General features: G+C 41.0%; 1 protein-coding gene across 1 annotated transcript in view; it reads right to left on the bottom strand.

The window, feature by feature from the left end:
* The window catches only part of LOC126163056 (protein O-mannosyl-transferase TMTC4-like), a 137,452-nt gene that overhangs the window by 94,103 nt on the left and 22,373 nt on the right, over positions 1 to 20,976 (bottom strand). Inside the window, exons 5-6 of the mRNA XM_049919955.1 lie at positions 19,700 to 20,005; positions 4,336 to 4,544 (exon numbers count right to left, since the gene is read on the bottom strand). Coding sequence (XP_049775912.1) covers positions 4,336 to 4,544; positions 19,700 to 20,005 — 515 coding nt within the window. The remainder of the gene's footprint in view (positions 1 to 4,335; positions 4,545 to 19,699; positions 20,006 to 20,976) is intronic.

Raw genomic sequence — 20,976 nt, 5'->3', positions numbered from 1 at the left:
GTTCGATGACGGTTTGGATGTACCGTGCACTATTCAGTGTCCCCTCGACGATCACCAGTGGTATACGGCCAGTGTAGGAGATCGCTCCCCACACCATGATGCCGGGTGTTGGCCCTGTGTGCCTCGGTCGTATGCAGTCCTGATTGTGGCGCTCACCTGCACGGCGCCAAACACGCATACGACCATCATTGGCACCAAGGCAGAAGCGACTCTCATCGCTGAAGACGACACGTCTCCATTCGTCCCTCCATTCACGCCTGTCGCGACACCACTGGAGGCGGGCTGCACGATGTTGGGGCGTGAGCGGAAGACGGCCTAACGGTGTGCGGGACCGTAGCCCAGCTTCATGGAGACGGTTGCGAATGGTCCTCGCCGATACCCCAGGAGCAACAGTGTCCCTAATTTGCTGGGAAGTGGCGGTGCGGTCCCCTACGGCACTGCGTAGGTTCCTACGGTCTTGGCGTGCATCCGTGCGTCGCTGCGGTCCGGTCCCAGGTCGACGGGCACGTGCACCTTCCGCCGACCACTGGCGACAACATCGATGTACTGTGGAGACCTCACGCCCCATGTGTTGAGCAATTCGGTGGTACGTCCACCCGGCCTCCCGCATGCCCACTATACGCCCTCGCTCAAAGTCCGTCAACTGCACATACGGTTCACGTCCACGCTGTCGCAGCATGCTACCAGTGTTAAAGACCGCGATGGAGCTCCGTATGCCATGGCAAACTGGCTGACACTGACGGCGGCGGTGCACAAATGCTGCGCAGCTAGCGCCATTCGACGGCCAACACGGCAGTTCCTGGTGTGTCCGCTGTGCCGTGCGTGTGATCATTGCTTGTAGAGCCCTCTCGCAGTGTCCGGAGCAAGTATGGTGGGTCTGACACACCAGTGTCAATGTGTTCTTTTTTCCATTTCCAGGAGTGTAATTTTGATGTATTACTATCGAGTCCAAGGTGTAGAAATTTGATAATACTGTAGAAAAATTTCATGTTTTCATTAATATGTAGTTCACCACTGAATTTTTTGATGGTTAGACTCGGTTAAAAAAGTCTGCGGTTAATTTGTTTGACTTTCTTCAGGTAAAAAGGTACTTTATAATAATCATGCTCTTATATGAACCTCAAACATACTTGAAAGTAATTTTCAGTTCATAGGAGGTGTGTAACGTATCAGAGTATACCGAGTATTTATTCCTTGCAGTGAAGTATGTGATCTTAGAGTATGTCTATTCTGGAGCCAGAAGGAAGAGCAATTTTCTTTGTTCTCAGCTGTAAGGAGCTAATACTGAGCACCCAAATTGTCAGCCAATAGGAATTAAGCATTTCCTGCACTTAGGAACAGCTTTGTATGGTGCAGTTCTGTTAGCTCTGGAACCATCTCACTGTGCAGGTCATGTGACCCACAGTTTTTGGCTAAGATGGAAACCATCATTTATTCTTTTGCTTCTGTTACCGTAATTATGAAGCAACTATAGTTCTAAACAGTTTAGTGGAAGTCTGGAAATTTTGAGTAGCTTTGCCTGGAAGTTATTTGCATGTGAACTTCCCCCAAAACAACTTCACATGGTGTGTTTCATGAACGTTCTTGGAAGTTTTGGGTGAGCACATCTTCTTAAGAAGACAACTGAATGACTTGATATAGTAACTCATAAACAGCTGTGGGTCAGTGGCTGTATAGACCATAGAAATTATTCAGGTTGGACTGATAGATTTCTGGCTCCTTTCACATGTGAAATCTTGTAGTAAAATAGTAACCAACTTGCATGATTCCAGAATGAGATTTTCACTCTGCAGCGGAGTGTGCACTGATATGAAACTTCCTGGCAGATTAAAACTGTGTGCCCGACCGAGACTCGAACTCGGGACATTTGCCTTTCACGGGCAGGTGCTCTACCATCTGAGCTACCGAAGCACGACTCACGCCCAGTACTCACAGCTTTACTTCTGCCAGTACCTCGTCTCCTACCTTCCAAACTTTACAGAAGCTCTCCTGCGAACCTTGCAGAACTAGCACTCCTGAAAGAAAGGATATTGCGGAGACATGGCTTAGCCACAGCCTGGGGGATGTTTCCAGAATGAGATTTTCACTCTGCAGCGGAGTGTGCGCTGATATGAAACTTCCTGGCAGATTAAAACTGTATGCCCGACCGAGACTCGAACTCGGCACCTTTGCCTTTCGCGGGCAGGTGCTCTACCACCTGCCCGCGAAAGGCAAAGGTCCCGAGTTCGAGTCTCGGTCGGGCACACAGTTTTAATCTGCCAGGAAGTTTCAACTTGCATGATAATTGTTTCAGTACTAAGTACAGATTTGGTAGCCATTTACAACTTCTTTCGGAGGCAATAAACCTTAATTAACTGAAATTTAAAAGCTTTTATGCCACTTATTAAAAAACCAAAAGCCCAATATTTTTTTACAAAACTTACACATGCTGCCTCCAAGCTTGAGTTATACGTCTTTTGCCGGTACATATTTAGTGAGTCTTTCATCAGCTGAGACAGTACCTATCAACACAGAGTGAAGGGGGTGTACATCACGAAGCCTTTTGAGGTAGGTGGACTAAAATTTCTGCACTGAAACTCCAGGCACAGACTTTTATGTTGAATTGTTATCTGAAGTAGATGTAGTAGGGTGTTGGAGGTATGAATGTGCCCTGCTGATTGTTCGAGGCTGGAACATGCCACGTTGAATGCTGGAGGTCTCACAAAGGCCTTCACAAACAAGCACCCACCCTGCTCCCTCCCTAGTCCACAAACAATTTCCCCATGCCATATCCTTGCACATTCCAAATCCTCCCTCCAACCCCAAGAATCATCTACAAAGCAGTGCCTCCCTCATCACCCAGTACCATCCTGGAACAGAACAACTGAAGCATAACTTTTATCAGGGTTTGACCCTACCCAAGATCCTACCCACCCCTCCTAAAGTGGTGTTCCGTCACCCTCCCACCTACACAAAATTGTAGACCATCCCTGTGCCACTCTCACTCTCAACCCCTTGTCACTGGGACCATTTTATTGTGGAATATCCAGGTGCAACACCTGCCCAACCAACCACCACTTATTAATCCAGTCCTGTCAGAGGCTTATCCCACCCCATCAGATGGCCTATGAAAGCAGTCATGCCATATACCAACTCTGCTGCAAACACTGCACAGCTTTTTGTGTCGGTATGACTAACAACGAACTATCCACCAGGATGAATGGCCAACACCGAACTGTTGCCAAACTTGACCACCCAGTGGCATAGCATGCAACTGAGCATAACATGCTCTATTTCAATAGCTGCTTCATAGGCTGGGCCCTTTGTGTCCTTACCTCCACCTCCAGTCTCTCTGAATTATGGAGATGGGAATTATTCTTGTAGCACACCAATAATCTCCAGTCCCCACACCTGCCACACAACAGTTTCCCCTTCCTCAGTCCTATCACCCCCTCCCAGGTTCACATCCCCATGTCATCTTCAGTGTTCACCTCTCACCGTCACCTCCGATATCTATACATCACATGCCTAGCCTGTGCATCTGCCAACCTTCCCTCCCAAATTCCCAGCCAGCAAACCAGCTGCCCAAGAGCCACTAGCCACATACCCCCATAACTTCCTGCCTCTTGCCTCTCTCCTCCTACCAACCCCATCCAATACAACCTGCACCCCAACCTAGTCCACCTACCATGCAGCAGCAATGGCATTGTGTGTGTCCAGCTGGTGCCATGCAAGGATATATAAGTGTGTGTGTGTGTGTGTGTGTGTGTGTGTGTGTGTGTGTGTGTGTGTGTGTGTGCATGCGCAAATGGTAGGGAAATAGTGAGTGTGTGTGTGTGGGGAGGGGGGGGAGTGCACTCACATGCTTCTGCATGTGTGTATATTTGTACTTTAGCATGAAAAATAATTATTTTGGAAGCCAGGAACTTTTCTTTCATTTTTTGTGTTTGGCAGTGAATATCTGATTACAGAGTGAAATTTTTTCATTCTGGAAATAAATCAGTTTTATCAGCTCTTACAATACAGTTGAGTTTCCTACTTGACAATGGAATCATTGTAATTCAGTCAATATTAAACCAGTATCTACTAATAGTACGTATGACCAATGCTGTCTTTCTCAGTTAGTTTCACTGACAAAATTTTCTTGGATTGTGGTGAATAACAACACTGTCTAGCAAAAAAATATCAACAAGCTCTGTATTTGTCAAGAAAATCTGACTGAACTGATGAGTCGGAAAATTGTTGATATATTATTTCATGATGCTGCTGTTATTTGAATCTTATCTAGATAGCTGAAGAAGTCATATACATTACGAATAAAATAGGAAATGTCTCAAGATTATCAGGAGAACATACCTCAAATTTCTTGAGTTTCTGCTTGAGAAACACTTCCGCAGCAGCACTGCCAATGAAGTCCAGAAGATAACAATGGTCACAATACGATAGTCAAATGGATTCTTCATGGAGAAAAGGGGTATGCAACCCATGGACCAATCAAAGCACAGCCATTCAGGGCACAATAGTAACCAGGCATTGAGAGCATAGATGTAGTTGTAAGTAAGAAACTAAATGAACAAAAAAAGAGTTTTTGTTAGTTATAAATCTTGAATTGTTTCCTTAGAGTAAATATTAAAAAAAAGCTAAAAATGAATAAATAAAGCTCAAATGTGAATCAACAACAAATAGCTAAATCCATCAGGAGGTGGTCCAGCAGAGCATCAATTATCCAAATACCAATTACCTGAAACATTAGCTAAATGAAAACACTCCAATCAGACAATTCAAATTTGCACTCAGTAAATTCAAATTTGCACACACGCCATGCAGAAGTTTCAGTGGCACTGGGCTGGCCAGTGTAGCAGTAACCACCTCCCTGCTAAATGTCATTTTTTATGTTCTGTGTTGATGCCTAAACCTTCCATGTGGCTGATCACGCTGTTGAGACATTCACAAAACATATTGTTCCTAATATTTTCAATAAACTACAGATAATAGACCAGTTGAAGAAGGCTGCCAGTGGATCAAGCTTATCTCAGGAAGATGGTTCAGAAATGCAGTAATGCTGGGTCTTAAAAGGGACAGAGACGTCACTACAAAATTTGCAAGTGTACTTCACAGTGTAATGGTACAAAACTCTGCCACAGTCCACAGCCATAATTGCACCATGGTCACCTCCAGCAGCCACAGAGACCTGTCGACACAGCAACCCTCTGCTGTCAGGTCACTTTCACGTCAACCTCCTTCTGACTGATGACATCTGCATCTGTAACACTGGCCCTGTTTGAGACTTTTGAAATGATCCAGAAACACACTTTCTTCTGTACTGGTCATCATTTTACAGCAGCACTTAAACGTCAAGGACCAGCCCATCATCACTGAACAGCTTGGTAGTAGTATGAATTCCAATCTGTTCTGCCCGTGCCATACTAACATCACAGCTACCATTGCCATCAATGAGACATGAACTGTCGTCTGCTAATTGGCTGCGTGGGTTGCTCACAGCCAGCCACCCCACTGCCAACACCACCACGTGGTCCGAGACTCACAGTGAGGTACAGTCACTTTGGCACTGCTACTACATGGTCTCCAAGGTCTGTGTTTGATACCCAGGACAGTTTTACTGGACGAGCCCATCTACCCCTGGGCAGTTGTTGCTCCACCACCCCCGCTGTCCTACATAGCCATCATCACTTGTCACAATGTGGCAGGAGTAGTAATCAGTTACAGAATTCAAGTAACTGTTGATCAAGTTTTTGGACCTGTCTGGTTGTGTTTTTTCCTTTGCTTTCCTTTCTGTTTGGGTATATTGTACTTGTGTGGCAGTAATTGTCAGCAAAATATCTGTCACTAAGAGACTGATAACCCTGGAGATGATTCAGCATTTGGTGGATAAGGTAGCTAAATTTCAAACAGATAATAAAGCTTTGCATAGAGAAACAGATTGTTTAATGGGTGAAAGCAAGAAATGGTCAACTTCTAACATGTCCCCACACATCTTTGATGCTAGTACTGCCTAGTTAGTAGCCCCATTTTCTGGTAAAAGAGGGGAAGATCTTTTTATCTGTTTTGATAGTTTGCACATGAGTTATGGAACTGGTGTACTGAGCAGTTTCAAATTTAAAATTAGTGGGACACTAGAAAATAAGTAATATACAACGAGAAGTTGTAGGATGCTCAGTCCTTCACAGACTTTCAGGAAGAGTTAGTGGATCATTACAGGAAAAAGGATGCTTCTAGGAATTATCAGGAAAAACTTAATGGTTTAATTAAAAAACAAGGGGAATCAGTAGAAAGTTTTGTAGACCGTTTCAGGAAAATCAATATTTATATACATGAAATGATGGAAGGTGATAGTGTCAATAAGCCCATTCTGTAGGAAGCAGAACAATGGACACTTGATGCATTTCTGTGGGGACTATTGGCTGAAAACCTTGGAATATGTGGTACAAACTGCGGCAGCTTCAGCTGAAATTTACTCAGTGACTAGGCGGAAGGGGCAGCAATTAGTTTTTACATCAGTGCACAATGCTCCCAGTAAGTCTGACCACTTGGATACCCATGTGCAAAACCAATGACAGGCATCTGTCTAACTGGCTATGTAAAGGGAAGATTGTGTTGGGTACAGAATTACAGGTATCCATGACAAACAAGTGTTTATTTGGTGCCATAAATTTGAACCACCACATTTCAGAATAAGTGGTGGGGTGGTAATACTGTTCACTCCCCCTGTTCAGTGTTACTGAATTTCTGAGTAAGAGGGTTGAGGGGGTGGGGAGTGGAAGAGGCAGAGGGATTTTCAGGTGTGTGTTGAACTTCTCACAAGCTACGGCATCATTCTTGGGCTACATTTCCTAGCAAAACTTCACACCAAAGTCGATCTATAACAACAAATAGTGGAGCTGGGTGGGACATTGTTCAATCTTGATTTTACTTCTGAAATAAATGAACTGTCATAAGGAATATCTGCGACATCAAGCAGGTAATTTAAAACTGCATACGTGATCTCACTTAACTTGTGGGATGTAACAGTGAAAGGTAAGAGAAAGCTGCTCTGGATGAACACAGGAGCTCTGATTAATATTTATGTGTGAGAGATTCCCTATCAGAAAATGGGAAGTTGGATCAGGCACTATGTTTACCCTTAGTGCTGGAAATTGACAAAAGTCGAGGGACGCCTTTCAATGTAGACAGTATTAGTTTGGAAGAGGTTAACATCAAGAGGTGCACTGACAGGTAACTTAAGAGATGTTATAAGCGGATGACTTGAATACGGATTTTAGTGCAGAATACCCACTATAGGTGTCACATCCAGAAGGATGGCATGCTGTGGGGTCTGAAACTGAAGTAATGCATGCACCACCTAGATGATATCATTCTATTCTGCAAGGACAACCAAGAGCACATGGTGCATCTATCAGAAGTCTTTGGTCGATTAAATGTGGCACAACTGACCCTTAACTTACAAAGTGTCACTTTTTATTATAGATGGTCCATTGTTCAGGTCATGTTACAAACTGACCTATGATTTGTAAAGGTTGTAAAGGATTTCCCAGTGCCTAACACAGTAAAGGATTTACAGTCATATTTTGTGATCACTAATTTTTACAGAGAATTTATTCCAAAATTTGCAGATGTAATGAGACATCTTATGCATTTGCTAAAGAGTAAGTAAAGTTTCACTGGAATCTAGATTGTGAAGCATCATATAAACAATTAAAAGATTTATTAAGCATGGTCCTATCGTCGCATTTCCTGACTATGAAAAACAGTTATACTGTTGTGTGACTTAGGCAACCACCACATTCTTGGCTCTGTTTTGAGGCAAGAGGTAGATGGGAGGGAACATATAACAGCTTATGCTTCTAGACTGTTCAATAAGGCAGAGAACAACTATTCATCTAAAAAAATTTGCACTAACTTTTAGCATCACCCATTTCCATTGTTATTTGTATGGGTGACATTTTAGGGTCATAAGGGATCATGCAGCACTGAAATGGCATCTAGGACTAAAAGATAGAACCAGTTGTTTGACACACTGGGCTTTATGGCTAAATTAATTTGATTTTTGAGGTTTTACATCATCCAAGGAAATCTCATGGAAATGGATGAACTTAGTAGCAAAATCTCTGCAGTAGAATGTATTGGGGTAAGCACAGAAGAATGTTGCAGACTCAGGCCACTGACCCAACTTGTCAACAGTCTGCGAGGCAAGCCCAACTCAGCTCTGACGATAGAGTGCTGTACATGCAACTAAGGTCCGGCTGCCACATAGATGCACCAGTAAGTTTACAAAAGAAATTCTGAGGCAGGCTCAGAATTCCATTTTGGCAGGACATTGTGGATGATGTGCCACGGAATGTCCTATTTCCGGAAATTACTGGTGGCCAACAAGAAGCAAGATGTAGAGGGTTTCATATAGAACTGCATTCACTGTGCTCGAAGAGACAAGCTGAGTCATCAGTGAATCCCATTACAAAGGTTACCTGAGGTGGATAGACCATTCTAAATGACTGGAAGGGACATTCTTGGTCCCTTTGCACAAACACCACCAGGGAACTGATATGGATTAACTATAAGTGATTATTTCTCACATTTATTGACTGTGATCACCATGCCAAATCAACAGGCAGAAATGGTGGCACAAGCTATGGTCAGTCAATGTTTACACAGTTTGGAGCACCAGAGACTGTGTTAATTGACCATGCCACTAACTTTATGTCTGAGTTACTGAAGTAACTGTGTCAACTATTATGCAAAAGATGTCACTATACCCGTAAACAAACAGCAGGACTGAAAGGCTACACCGAACAATAGCGAAATGTTATGTTATCATGTAAATAGTAGTCATAATGATTGGGACACACTAATACCAAATGTAGTAGCAGAATGTAACTTGAAAGTCCATGAGGATATGGTCTTATGACTGTATGAGGTTGTTCTGGCCAAAAAATGCTCTCCCCTTTTGAATTATGCAAACCTACCCCATGAGAAAATATATTGTTTGTTTGAAACTTTGCTGAAAAGTTTGAAAATATCTGGTGCCAGATTACAAAGATCAGTGCAACAGCTCTAGACTAAGAGGGGGCTTACAACAAAAAGGAAAAATTGTCCAAGTACCAAATCAGGCAATGGGTAATGTTATCTAACCCTTGATGCTGAAAGAAAAAATTAAAAAGTTCATTTTGTGTTACCAAAGACCTTATCAGGTAGTCAAGACAATGTGTCTTGTTAATGTCAAACTGCAACTTCCGATCTTAAGCGCAGTGGTGTTAAGTAAGAAGAATTCTGAACTGAAAGTACTATCTCAAATTGCTGGCAGTTCCTTACGAAGGAAAGGGTTGGTGATAATATGAGAAATAAGGTAAAATTATGCACGTAAAGCATGGTGTACCTACAGTTGTTCCAATGCATCAATACACCTTGTCACGAGATGGCTTTGCGAGCTAATTTTTCATGTTTTCCTATTAGCTATTAGAGATATTTGTGATAATACATTACTGTTATGTCTGTGTTTGCATTGCTTTTCTGAAGGAGGCTCATGTGTAAGTGCGAAGAAAAATTTTGCTTTGGTAATAGATTAAAATAATTTTCACATAAAATTTTATTTGCAATATTGGTAGAACATTAAGTGCCTTATTTAGCATAACATCGTGCAGCACATTTATTGTTTGGTTAAGTATGTGGTTTGTGTAGAAGCAGTTGTGCAGACTTGCAATGTGAAATAGGTTGGCAGTAAATAGAGAGAGAGAGAGAGAGAGAGAGAGAGAGAGAGAGAGTGTACACCTTTTACTAAACTGTAGACCTATTTTAGTGACCATTTTGAACTTTTCAAACAGGGATGTGTAGTTAACAGTCTGCATTATTTGCAAGACACATGATACAAGATATAAATGTACATTTATTTTTGTGTTTAATTTTGTGTTTCTTTGTTTCATATTCCTATGACCAAAAAGGTACAAAATGTTTTCATAAATGACTGGTTATCTTAAAAAAATCAGTTATCTGAACATCTTCCACCCTCAACTGTTTTAGATAACTGGTGCTCCATTGGAAAAACTATTAAAGTCATGATACTAAATAGGCAATAAAATCATCACCATTTATATATTACAGACACTAATCACCTAACCATATTCTGATCAAAACATGTAGTCATATCATTCCTACACTACAGCTTGGCCATCATCTGTGGTTCGATTTCTCTCCACAGGGTCATTTTCCACATGCACAGCTGGCCTACCACTGAACACTTCCACAACCTGTGATATCCTCCCCACAAATCTTAAATTCATATTCAATAATAACTGTTTTGACTTTGAGTGACAGGTATTCAAAGCTCCCTCTTATGCTAAACTTCTCATTCCCACTTTGAGGGTTTCACTAAAGTCCAAGAACAATAAGCCACTAAATTTATTCAAATTATGTTGTTGATATTTACACTATCTAGATCTAAGCTGTCTTACAACACATCACTTTGTTTATAAAGTTCAGCTGATTTAAACCTAGAGTGCTAGCACTATGAGAGCTGTCACCCTCTGTGGGTTAAACACTTCCTTCTTTTGGAACTCAGCAGTTGTAGTAAATTATCTATTCAGACAAGGACTTGGCTCATAAATATACTCTTTAACGTCACCAATGAACTATTTAACTATCTAACAACAAAGCAGCGTATTTCTCTAGTATGGATATAAATTTCTTATGCCATGACATAGTGTTGTCACCTCCCAAACCTCCATACAAGCTACTCACAGCCTTTACATATCTTTGACTCACGCCACTGCTATATACTCCACAGGTTTAGGATAGCATCCACAGCCAAGCTTTATTATACATTTTCTTGTCACTACTTTCTCCAGCCCTTTACTAATAAGAACTCTTTCAAAGGCACACAGTATACATCCAATAATATGCAACCACAGTTTCTCCTTTTCTTGAGAATAGCTATTTCAACAATGACATACCTACAACATTCTCTCAGTACTTCTACTTCCTTACAAATTCTGGCACAAATATCTAATAAAGAATAGCAATAAATTTGAAATCAAATTTCTATGACAACTACGCAATACCCTTTCACTGTTCCTACAATACTACACAATAGCTGTAACCTTATTGTTGCTAGTGGTTGTTTACTGTTTCCCAGCATGAGGAAAGTTCTCAGTGAAAGTCAGATTGTTGTGACAGCCATTTACAACGCAGCAAGTTGTCATTATGACTAACATACTAACACTGATGAATGTGTGGCTCTTGGTCAAAAGTGAATATCTATTGCCATTCTCTCTTCTCATTTGGACCTTCTCCTTGCAATCTCATCAATAATCAACCATGGTAAAGCAACAGTCAATCACAGCACAGATGCTGCACACCGAAACAGCATATACAGGTGCCAATCAGGAAGAAGCAGTAAGCAGCACCTCTCATAGTTACAAGGCACCACTGCCAAGGCACACTCTTCAGATACTGCCATATAGAACTAGACTAGCCAGTTCTATTCTGCTCTGTCTTCAAGTTGTGTATCTCGAGTGCAGTCACACCAAAATGTACTGCTTCTGGCTCCAGAGGACAGTGGTGTTGTATCATTGCTGAGTCAAATCTAGTTCCATCTTAAATGTGTTGAGTGTCATCAATGGTCACATATCCATCACAGCTGCAGCAAATATTCAGAATTCATTATCTGTAGACCTGTACTTTGACTCAGCTCAGTGTTTACGGCTGCCTTTTGCATATTTGAACAGCAAGTCATTTAACTGCATAACTAATTCCAGACTAATTCCACGGTAGTGGAGCACTACAGATAGAGTATTTGTTTGCTTCAATGAAGTGTTGGGTATTTGACTGTTCATTTAACTGACTGTTTCATTTGTTCAGAGCAGAACACAACACCTCCCATCACAGAAAATTTCAATGATTCCACTTCTATCATTCCCTTGTCATCCTCCAGTATTCCTGCATTCTCTCACTGCATACCTTCTTCATTACATAGCACCATTTTGTGCCTATCTTCTTCTATTCCTAACATGGATCCCTTCATTTTTCAAAATTCTTCTTAATCTCCATTTTTACCACATCTTATTCTCTTATGTTGTGACTTTTATAACGTTTCTTCCACTCTTTAATGGAGGTTGTCATCATCTTCCTAGAAAAACATTTGAAAATCTGTTAATTTCGTATCAGTCATTCTGCACAGGTATTAAAATAACATCACACAACATATTGTTTCTTTGTTTCTGTTTTATTTTGTATGTTCTATTCTACAAGAACTTCTTACTATCCATATATCTTGTTTTTGGTGTATATAGTACCTTAGTCAACAATTCTCATTTCAAGTATAGCACTTTTAATTCAATATTAGACATCTGCTCAACTATAAGCACCATGGCTCTGTTAGTTTAGTTTGGTCATGAAAGAGATTGCAGCTGACAAGAGGACTGCCAAAGAAGTAAACAAAGACAACTTTTTTACTTAAATATAGCCACTATTCAGTGCAATGAGGTATTGTGATTATGTGTGTTTGTAGATGAAACTTGTTCATCTGACATATATCAGTTTTAATGTGATCTAATTTTAAGGTAATTAATGTTCTAGGTGTGGTCCGGTCAAAAGATATGTTTAAATTGTTAATTTCCGACTTTTTCAGAGTTCTCACAATTAATTAGACTGATTCCACTACACTCATCTCTGAATATTTGGTGCTCAGTGGCCTTTAACATCATTCTTTAATGGTCATTGTTGAATGTTGTAGAGAAGTTACACAAATTATTCTTTACAGCAATGAAAAAAATCAGTTTTTTAAAATGTAATGTGATTGTATGGGTAAAAATCTACTCAGCAAGTGGTGACAGGGGAAGATACACATACAAATTTCAAAGTCTGCAAGCTTTCGGAGCCAGTGGCTCCTTCATCTGGCAAAAAAGGTTGAAGAGGAAGAAAGAGGAGTGAAGGAAAAGAAGTGGTGAGGTTTAGGAAATGGGGAGAGTTTGGAAAAGGTGCTCAAACCCTGAGCCAGGGGAAACTTACCAGACAGGATGAGAAGAAAAGACTGACTGTTGAGGAGACATTTAAAACCCTAAGAGTTTAAAGATGAAAGAGGGGTACGGTAAGAGACAGATTATTGACACATCATCATGCGCATGTTAATAAGAACAGGAAGCTAAGTGCATTTTGTGCGCTAGAGGTGGGGGACGAGGAAAAATGGACAGGTCAGAAAATGAAGGATATAGAAAACTAAAATGGAGTGAAGAAAGGAACAGTTACTGAGAAGAAATGCTGGGACTGAAGAAATTAAAAGTAAATTAAGGCCAGGTGGGTGGCAAGAACCAACGAAATGTTGTAATGCCAGTTCTCGTATGCAAAATTCTGAGAAACTGGTGGCTGGGGGAATAATCGAAATGCCACGTGTGGTGAAACATACACTGATGTCACGACTGTCATACTGTAAAGCACGCTCTGCAACAGGGTACTGTGTTATGGCAGTATACGACCTCTACCTATGCCCATTCATCCTAACTGAGAACTTGGTGGTATTCATGCAAATGTACAAGTTAAACAGTGTTTACTTAACAGCCGATACACAACATGTGTCATTTCACAAGCAGCTCTCCCTTTGACAGTATATGTTTTGCCAGTACAGGGCGGATGTAGGTGATGGTAGGTGGGTGTATAGAGTAAGTCTTGCAGCAAGAATGGACGTATGGATAGAAGCCATAGAATAGGTCTGGCAAGGATGTTGCAGAGATTGGGAGGGTGATGAAAAGTTATTCCAGCTGCAGTGAGCAAAATGTCAGACAGAATGGACCTCATTTCAAGACATAATTTTAGGAAGTCTTAACCTTGTCAAAGTAGCTGGTTAACACATTCAAGACCAGGATAATACTAAGTGACAAGAGGCATACGCCTAAGCTGTTTTTTGGAGGGATCAGCGGTACCAGGAATGGATATGATGGCCCAGGAAATCTGCTTTTGAACTAGGCTGGTGGGGTTATTATGTCCAGTGAAGACTAGGGTGAGAACAGTGGTGTTTTTCTGTAAGGAGTCTGCATCTGAACAAATATGCTTTCCTCAAATGCCAAGGCTGTATGGGAGGGAACAGTTCATGTGGAAAGGATGGCAAGTGTCAGTATGTAAGTACTGTTGTCTGCTAGTAGGTTTAATGTGAACTGAAGTGAGTAGCTGACCCTTGGTGAGGGCGAGGTCAACACCAAGGAAAGTGGCATGGGATTCAGAATAGGACTATGTGAAATTTAGGTGGAAAAATGTATTTAGAGATTCCAAGAATTTTAACAGGTCTGCCTGACTATGAGTCCATATTGCAAAGTTGTCATCAATGTATCTAAAGCAAACCAGGGGCCCTCAAATGACACATCAAAAGGTTAACTTATAAAGGAGCCATCCTGGTTCCTATTGCCATTTTGTCCCTCATCTGTTTATAGGTCTGCCCATCAAAGGTAAAGTCATTTAAGGGGAGCAGGATGGGTGTCATACATTTGGAATCAGGTGGGTGAGTAAATGCTCAGCAGCAGACAGACCAGGCACTTGGGGGTGTTCGTGTAGAGGGAGGTGTCTTCAGTGGCCAAGACAAAGTGTGTGGTGCGACTGGGTCAGGCTCAGATTTCAGGTGATCCAGAAAATGATTGTGTCTTTAATGTAGGAGGGAAGTCTTTGTACTATAAGTTGCAGGCATTGATCAACTAATGCAGATATACTTTTGATGTGTGCTTTGAAGCCAGAAATATTGGGACAACCAGGGTGTCTGGGTAGTGGATCTTAGGAAGAAATTGAAAGGTGGGAGTGCATGGTTTGCATGGGGTAAGAAGTTCTGTGGATTGAGGTGTTAGTCCCTGTGAGGGGTCTGAGGTTTTTTGAAAGGACTGCAGGTTAGTTTGTACCACAGGGATGGGATCTTGATGGCAGATACTGTACGTAGGGGTGGAAGACAGCTGGTGTAAGCCCTCACTTACATACTCCCATTGGTCAATTACCACAGTGATACATGTCTTGGCCACCAGTAGGATAATGATAGAGTCATGAGCGTTTAGGGAATGAAGAGCCTGGAGTTTCGCAGAGCACACTTTAGAGTCACATTTTAGGGACCTGAAGAAGGGTTGTGAAAGAATGCTGGAGGTTAGGAATTCTTGCTAGGCTTGTTAAGGGATGATTTTGAGGCAGTGACAGTGGATCAAGTTGGGACCACTGTCTGAACTGTTCAAGCCAGTGTTCTATTTCAGCTGCATAATTAAATACAGGTTTAGGTCTGAAAGTGAGACCCTTGTATAATACAGATAATTCAGGAGAGGAGAGGCCTTAGATGAGAGGTTGAGAAGACTGTAATGTTGTGGTCAGTTTTTGTGATCATGAGTTATCATTGTTCTGGTAGGCAGTGGTGAAGGTTGGGGGATTTTAAGAAGATTGGCCAAACTTGGTTTGTAGGAGGGGAATGGTGGTTGACGGTGTGGTTCTTTATAGGAAGGTCGTGCATGAGGAAGGCAAACACCACTGTTGAGTTAGTTTAGGAGAAGATGGGAAAGTGCTATGAGGTGAAGTCTGGCCTGTTTTTGCAGTTTGAAGTTGGCTTGACAGATGATACCATCCAAGGAAACATGAGAGGCAGATAACTTCAGCTAACATTATGGCAGAAAATTCCTTACCCACTCATTACTTCTTGTTAACCTTTGTCTGTTCTCACAATTTCCATATGAATTTTTCTGATTTTTTCCCTTGCTTTTCTCTCTGTTTCCTCCTCTGCTTCTTCTTTGCTGCTCCCACCATCTCTAGCACTCCAAACCCTCCTCTCTTGCTATGATGAATCCCATCAAATATTTCATATGGTCCTTTTGAAAACATGCTTTTGAACAATCAAAAATAAGGCCCAACATTTTGTTTCTTGAAACTTGCTTGTCCCTATGAGTTACCCTCAAAGGCCTAAAATTGAAAGTTTCTGTTTCTGGATGTAATCCTACTTGACAAAGCCCCTTTTACAGTTTCAAATAAAGCACTTTCTTGCACTCATCTAACTAATCTGTCCCTGTACACCTCATCTGTCAGTTTCCACACCACCAGACTTTCTGCCTTTACAAAATCCTGCAGTTATCTGTCCCTCATATTTCCTTGGATGTTATCCATCAACCAGGCCAACTTCAGACTGCAAAAACAGGCTAGACTTCATCTCAAAAAGTTTTCCCACCTTCTGCTAAACTAATTCAACATGGAGTTTCCCTCCTGTTCCTCACTAACTCCCTAAACAGCCACACCATCAACCACCAGTCATCCCCAACAAACTGGGCTTGCCCAACTTTCTTAACATCGCCCATCCACCACCACTGCCTCCGAGAGCAATAGCCAACAATCACAAGAACCAGCCACAACATTACAGTCCTCTCAACCTCTCATCTTAAGCCTTCTCCCCTCCTGAATAGCCAGTGTTATCCAAGGTTCTCATTTTCAGCCCTAACCCTGGATTTAATGGTGCTGCTTTGGTGAAAGACCTACTTTCCTTCACATGTAAAGTCAACTGGAAATATCACTTTGCAACCAAATCACAAAACCTTTCAAACAGCAAACCGGACATTAAACCCCGCCTTGAACAGTCTGATTATGATCCCAAATTAATCCACCATCACTACCTCAAAATCATCCCTTACAAGCCTTGCAAGAATTCCTTTTCTCTAGCATGGCTTTACAACCCTTCCTAATCTATCCTCTGCAAAATTCCAAGCTCTTCATTCCCTAAAAACTGATGGCTCTATCTTTATCCTTCTGGTGAGCAAGGGATTCACCACTGTGGTTCTGATGAACAGGAGTATGTAAGCAAGGATCTACACCAGCTGTCAGCCATCACTACGTATAGCATGTGCCATCACGATCTCATCCCTGTGGTACAAACTGATCTACAGTCCCTTCTGAAAACCTCTGGCCCCTTACAAGGACTAACGTGTCAATCCATAGAACTTCTTACACCCACAAAAGCCATGCACTCCCATCTTTTACTTTTTTCCTAAGATCCGCAGACCCAGTGACACTGCCTGTCCCAAAATTGCTGATTTCAAAGCACCCACCAAAGACGATATCTGCATTAGTTGATCAATGCCTGCAACCTATAGAACAAAGACATCCCTCCTAGATTAAAGACACAATCATTTTCTAGATCATCTGAAATCTGTGCCTGTCCGAGTCTAACCACACATTTTGCTTGTCACCACTGATGCCCAACTTCTTTCCCTTTGAGGGGCAGACATATTAATAGATCAGGGGAACAGCCATGGGAGCTAGGATGGCTCCTTGTTACACCAACCTTTTCAGGGGTCATTTGGAGGGGGCTTACCTAGGACCCATAAGCCTTCAGCCACTGGTCTGATTTAGATACATTGATGGCATCTTTGCCATGTGGGCTCACAGTCACTCTGGCCTGTTAAAATTCTTGGAATCTCTAAATACATTCTCCCACCTAAATTTCACATGATCCTATTCCAAATCCTATGCCACACACTATGCTACACACTTCAGTTCACATTAAACCTACTAATAGACAACAATACTTACATACTGACAGTTGCCAGCCTTTCCATGCCAAGTGTTTCCTCCCATACAGCCTTGGAATTTGAGGCAAACATATTTGTTCAGATGCAGACTCTTTACAGCACCACACCATCATTCTCACCCCAGCCTTCACTGGACATAATAACCCACCAGCCTAGTTCAAAAGCAGATATCCTGGGCCATCACATTCATTCCTGGTACTGCTGATCCCTCCAAAAATACAACTTAGGAGAACAACTCTTGTTACTTAGTATTATCCTGGACTTGAATGTATAAACCACCTACTCTGACAATTGTAAGACTTGCTAAAATCATGTCTTGAGAAATGGGATCCATTCTGTCTGACACTTTTCCCACCACACCTAAAATAGTTTTTCGTTGCCCTTCCAATCTCTGCAGTATCCTTGCAGACCATATTCTATAGTTCCTTCCCCAGTGTCCATCCCTGCTGTAAGACTTACCCTATGCTAACCACCTACCACTGCCTATACCAGCAATTGGCAAAACATACAGTCTCAAAGGGAAGGCTACATGTGAGACAACACAGCAAGTAACAGCTGTTATATACACACTGTTCGGCTTTTGCGCTGGCATGACTACCACCAAGTTATCAGTTAGAATGAATGGGTATAGGTAGAGGGTGTATACTAGCAACATACAATATCCTGTTGCAGAGCATGCTCTACAACATGTCAGTCATGATCTCAGTGCCTGTTTCCCAACATATGGCATACCCAGATACCAGTGCTCAGAACTTCACAGGTGGGAACTGGCATTGTAACATGTCCTTGATTCTTTCCACCAACGTGGCCTTAATTTATGTTAATTTCTTCAGTCTCAGCATTTCCTCTTAGGAACTATTTTCATTTCCTATATCTTTTACTTTCTAACCTGTCTATTTTTTTCTCATCCCCCACTTCTACCACATACAATGCATTTAGCTTTACGCTTTTATTACTTATTTACGATGTTTTGTAAGTAACCTCTATCTTGCCTTCCTTCCCACTCTACTCCTCTGCCAGAAGAAGAACTTGTAAATTTCAATACATTTATGTATGTATTCTCCTGTTGCCTCCTGGTCAGCAGATTTTTTTTATATGCAATTACATTACAATTTATTCTTTAAAACATTGTCCTCAATTTCAACACATTGTGATTATGCAGATGTCCTCTCTATTAATTTGGTTACAATTCTTCTTGTATAGACTGCAGTGTCCACTTCTTCTGGAAATTTATATTCACTTCACAGTATCATTTTTTCTTTTACTGTTCCTCAGTTTCATTTCTTTTTAATTTTAGCTTGGCTAAACACCATCTTTGGTGCCGTACTGATTGTGTGTGGATAATCTTTGCAAGTTTCATAGTTCAATCACTAGAATTTCTTCCCAAAAATGTTTGGTTTCTGTGTGATGCTTAGCTTCTGTTATATTACATGTTTTCTTTTACCTTATATGTTCTTACTGGAGTATCCCCTGTAGCTTGACTTTGCAGGAATAGTGGTATGAACTTTGCTTCTTACTACTTTGTCAACCATGATTTCTTTAAAATAACCTTGAGAAATAAGTGAACTGCGTTAAGAACTGTGGACAACATCAGGTTTGGCAGCATCTATGTTTTAGCTTTCCTGGGGAGTTTCTTGAAGGTGGACATAAACTTCAGCTGGCTTTAATGAGATTAATTAGTGTCATACCATTAGTCCTTTGGAAAGCAGTTTATTTTCTTAAACAATTTTTACTTATCTATTCGTGCACTACCTAGTGCCTTGTAGCTGCATTCTTTTTACGACTTGGTAGCTGATGTCTCTAAAAAAACTGTATAGTTTTTTTTGTTTCTGACACGTACTTGTCAAGCAAAATGGTTGCTTCCACTGCTGAGATTTGTATTTACACTTACTCAAGAGGATTTTCAGTTCTTGACTAGGTTTTCCCTGTAACCCATGAAACCGTCTTAGAGCGATTGGTACCATTCAGCACCACATGATCTCATAATCATTGATATTCACTGAACCTTAAAAATGGCATTTCTCTCTTTGTATCCAAATGATTCGGTAAAAATGCAAACTTTAACAAAGAGTTACAGAATATTTACTTCACAATACACAATGCAAGTAACGATTTGAAAATTATCTTCATTTCATCTTAACTTTTCCACAAATTAACATTCACAATCAAAATTTTAACATCCTTACCCTGGCTGTAAAACTTTCAGCAAATGAGGCCGGATTATCTGACTTCTGAAATGTTGGAAGAGTGGAGCCCATTACTTTCCAGCGGAGCAGTAACAACAAAATTCCTGTGAGAAACAGTATAGCATGTCTCTTTAACAAATGCTTGCTTCTTCCATTAGAGCTGCTTTTTCTTTCATCTAAACCAATTGTCTCCACTTGTACCTCTTGACTTTTCTGAAGAGCACTGATTTTACATGCCAAGCTTGATATGACATCCATAGGAAGAATTTTAGCTGTTTCTATTACATCGTACAAGCTGCACAGACCCTGCAAAACCAGTGATCCTGAGTATGGTATGTAACAAATATTGACATAAAAAACATAATAGTGCACAAAGGCATAGCTTATGTTGATATGATGCACAATATAGAAATATTTTGTACATGGTTTTGTAAATATTTACTACAACTATTACAATTTTTTTGTAATGTGAACTGTAATTAAATATTTTATTAGAGGAAGAGAGTCAATGAAGTTTTACTATCACTACATTCTTAGCCCACATTATCCACATTCTAGTTTTGGATACTACTTGCTCCCTTCCTGTTTGATGAAAATTTCTCAGGTTAGCTGCAAAGGAATCCCATGGTCATTGCCCTACCTTGCTTTACAGAGGCAAAGGAAACATGTGGTATGTTTTTTGGTATTACAAAATCTTTTTTTGTGTTGTTTCAAGGCTGATTTCCACTTCCATAATTACATTTATTCTTTGTAAATAGCAACATGCGTGATTCAATGAATGTGACAAGTATCGCAGAGCTGCCTTTCTGATTTGTCCAGCAGTGGGAATGAAGCAAAAAAAAAAAAAAGTCTAGCTCTTATCAGTTTTTACTGAAGTTTACATAATTTCTGTCAATGCGATTTGTGTCTTTAGAAATGGGTACGTTCATGAACTGATGAGGTAGTTGAAAGTTTTTCCATTGAGCTCAAAGCCTTTCCTGTAACCTTTATATTCACATGTCACCATTTGCAAGGGGACCAGTCCAAACAGTCACCAGAGACTGAGTGACAGTTGAACTGGTTGTGGAAATTATGAGGAAAAGATGGACAAATGACAGTTATTTACCTGAAAACAACCTGCTTCTTTGAGAGCCACCCTAAGATTCATCACATCCACCGTCCCTTACTCATCCTGACTGCACCCTAAAGTGTCAGATAACCCGCACATGTAGGATGAGTCTTATGCTACTTTCTAATCTTGAAGAGAAATGTGAGTGAAAATATAGTTATTGTTAGTG

Source organism: Schistocerca cancellata, chromosome 2 (assembly GCF_023864275.1).
Source record: "Schistocerca cancellata isolate TAMUIC-IGC-003103 chromosome 2, iqSchCanc2.1, whole genome shotgun sequence".
In the NCBI taxonomy this organism is placed as follows: Eukaryota; Metazoa; Arthropoda; class Insecta; order Orthoptera; family Acrididae; genus Schistocerca; species Schistocerca cancellata.
This window is presented reverse-complemented; position numbering and strand designations above follow the sequence as displayed.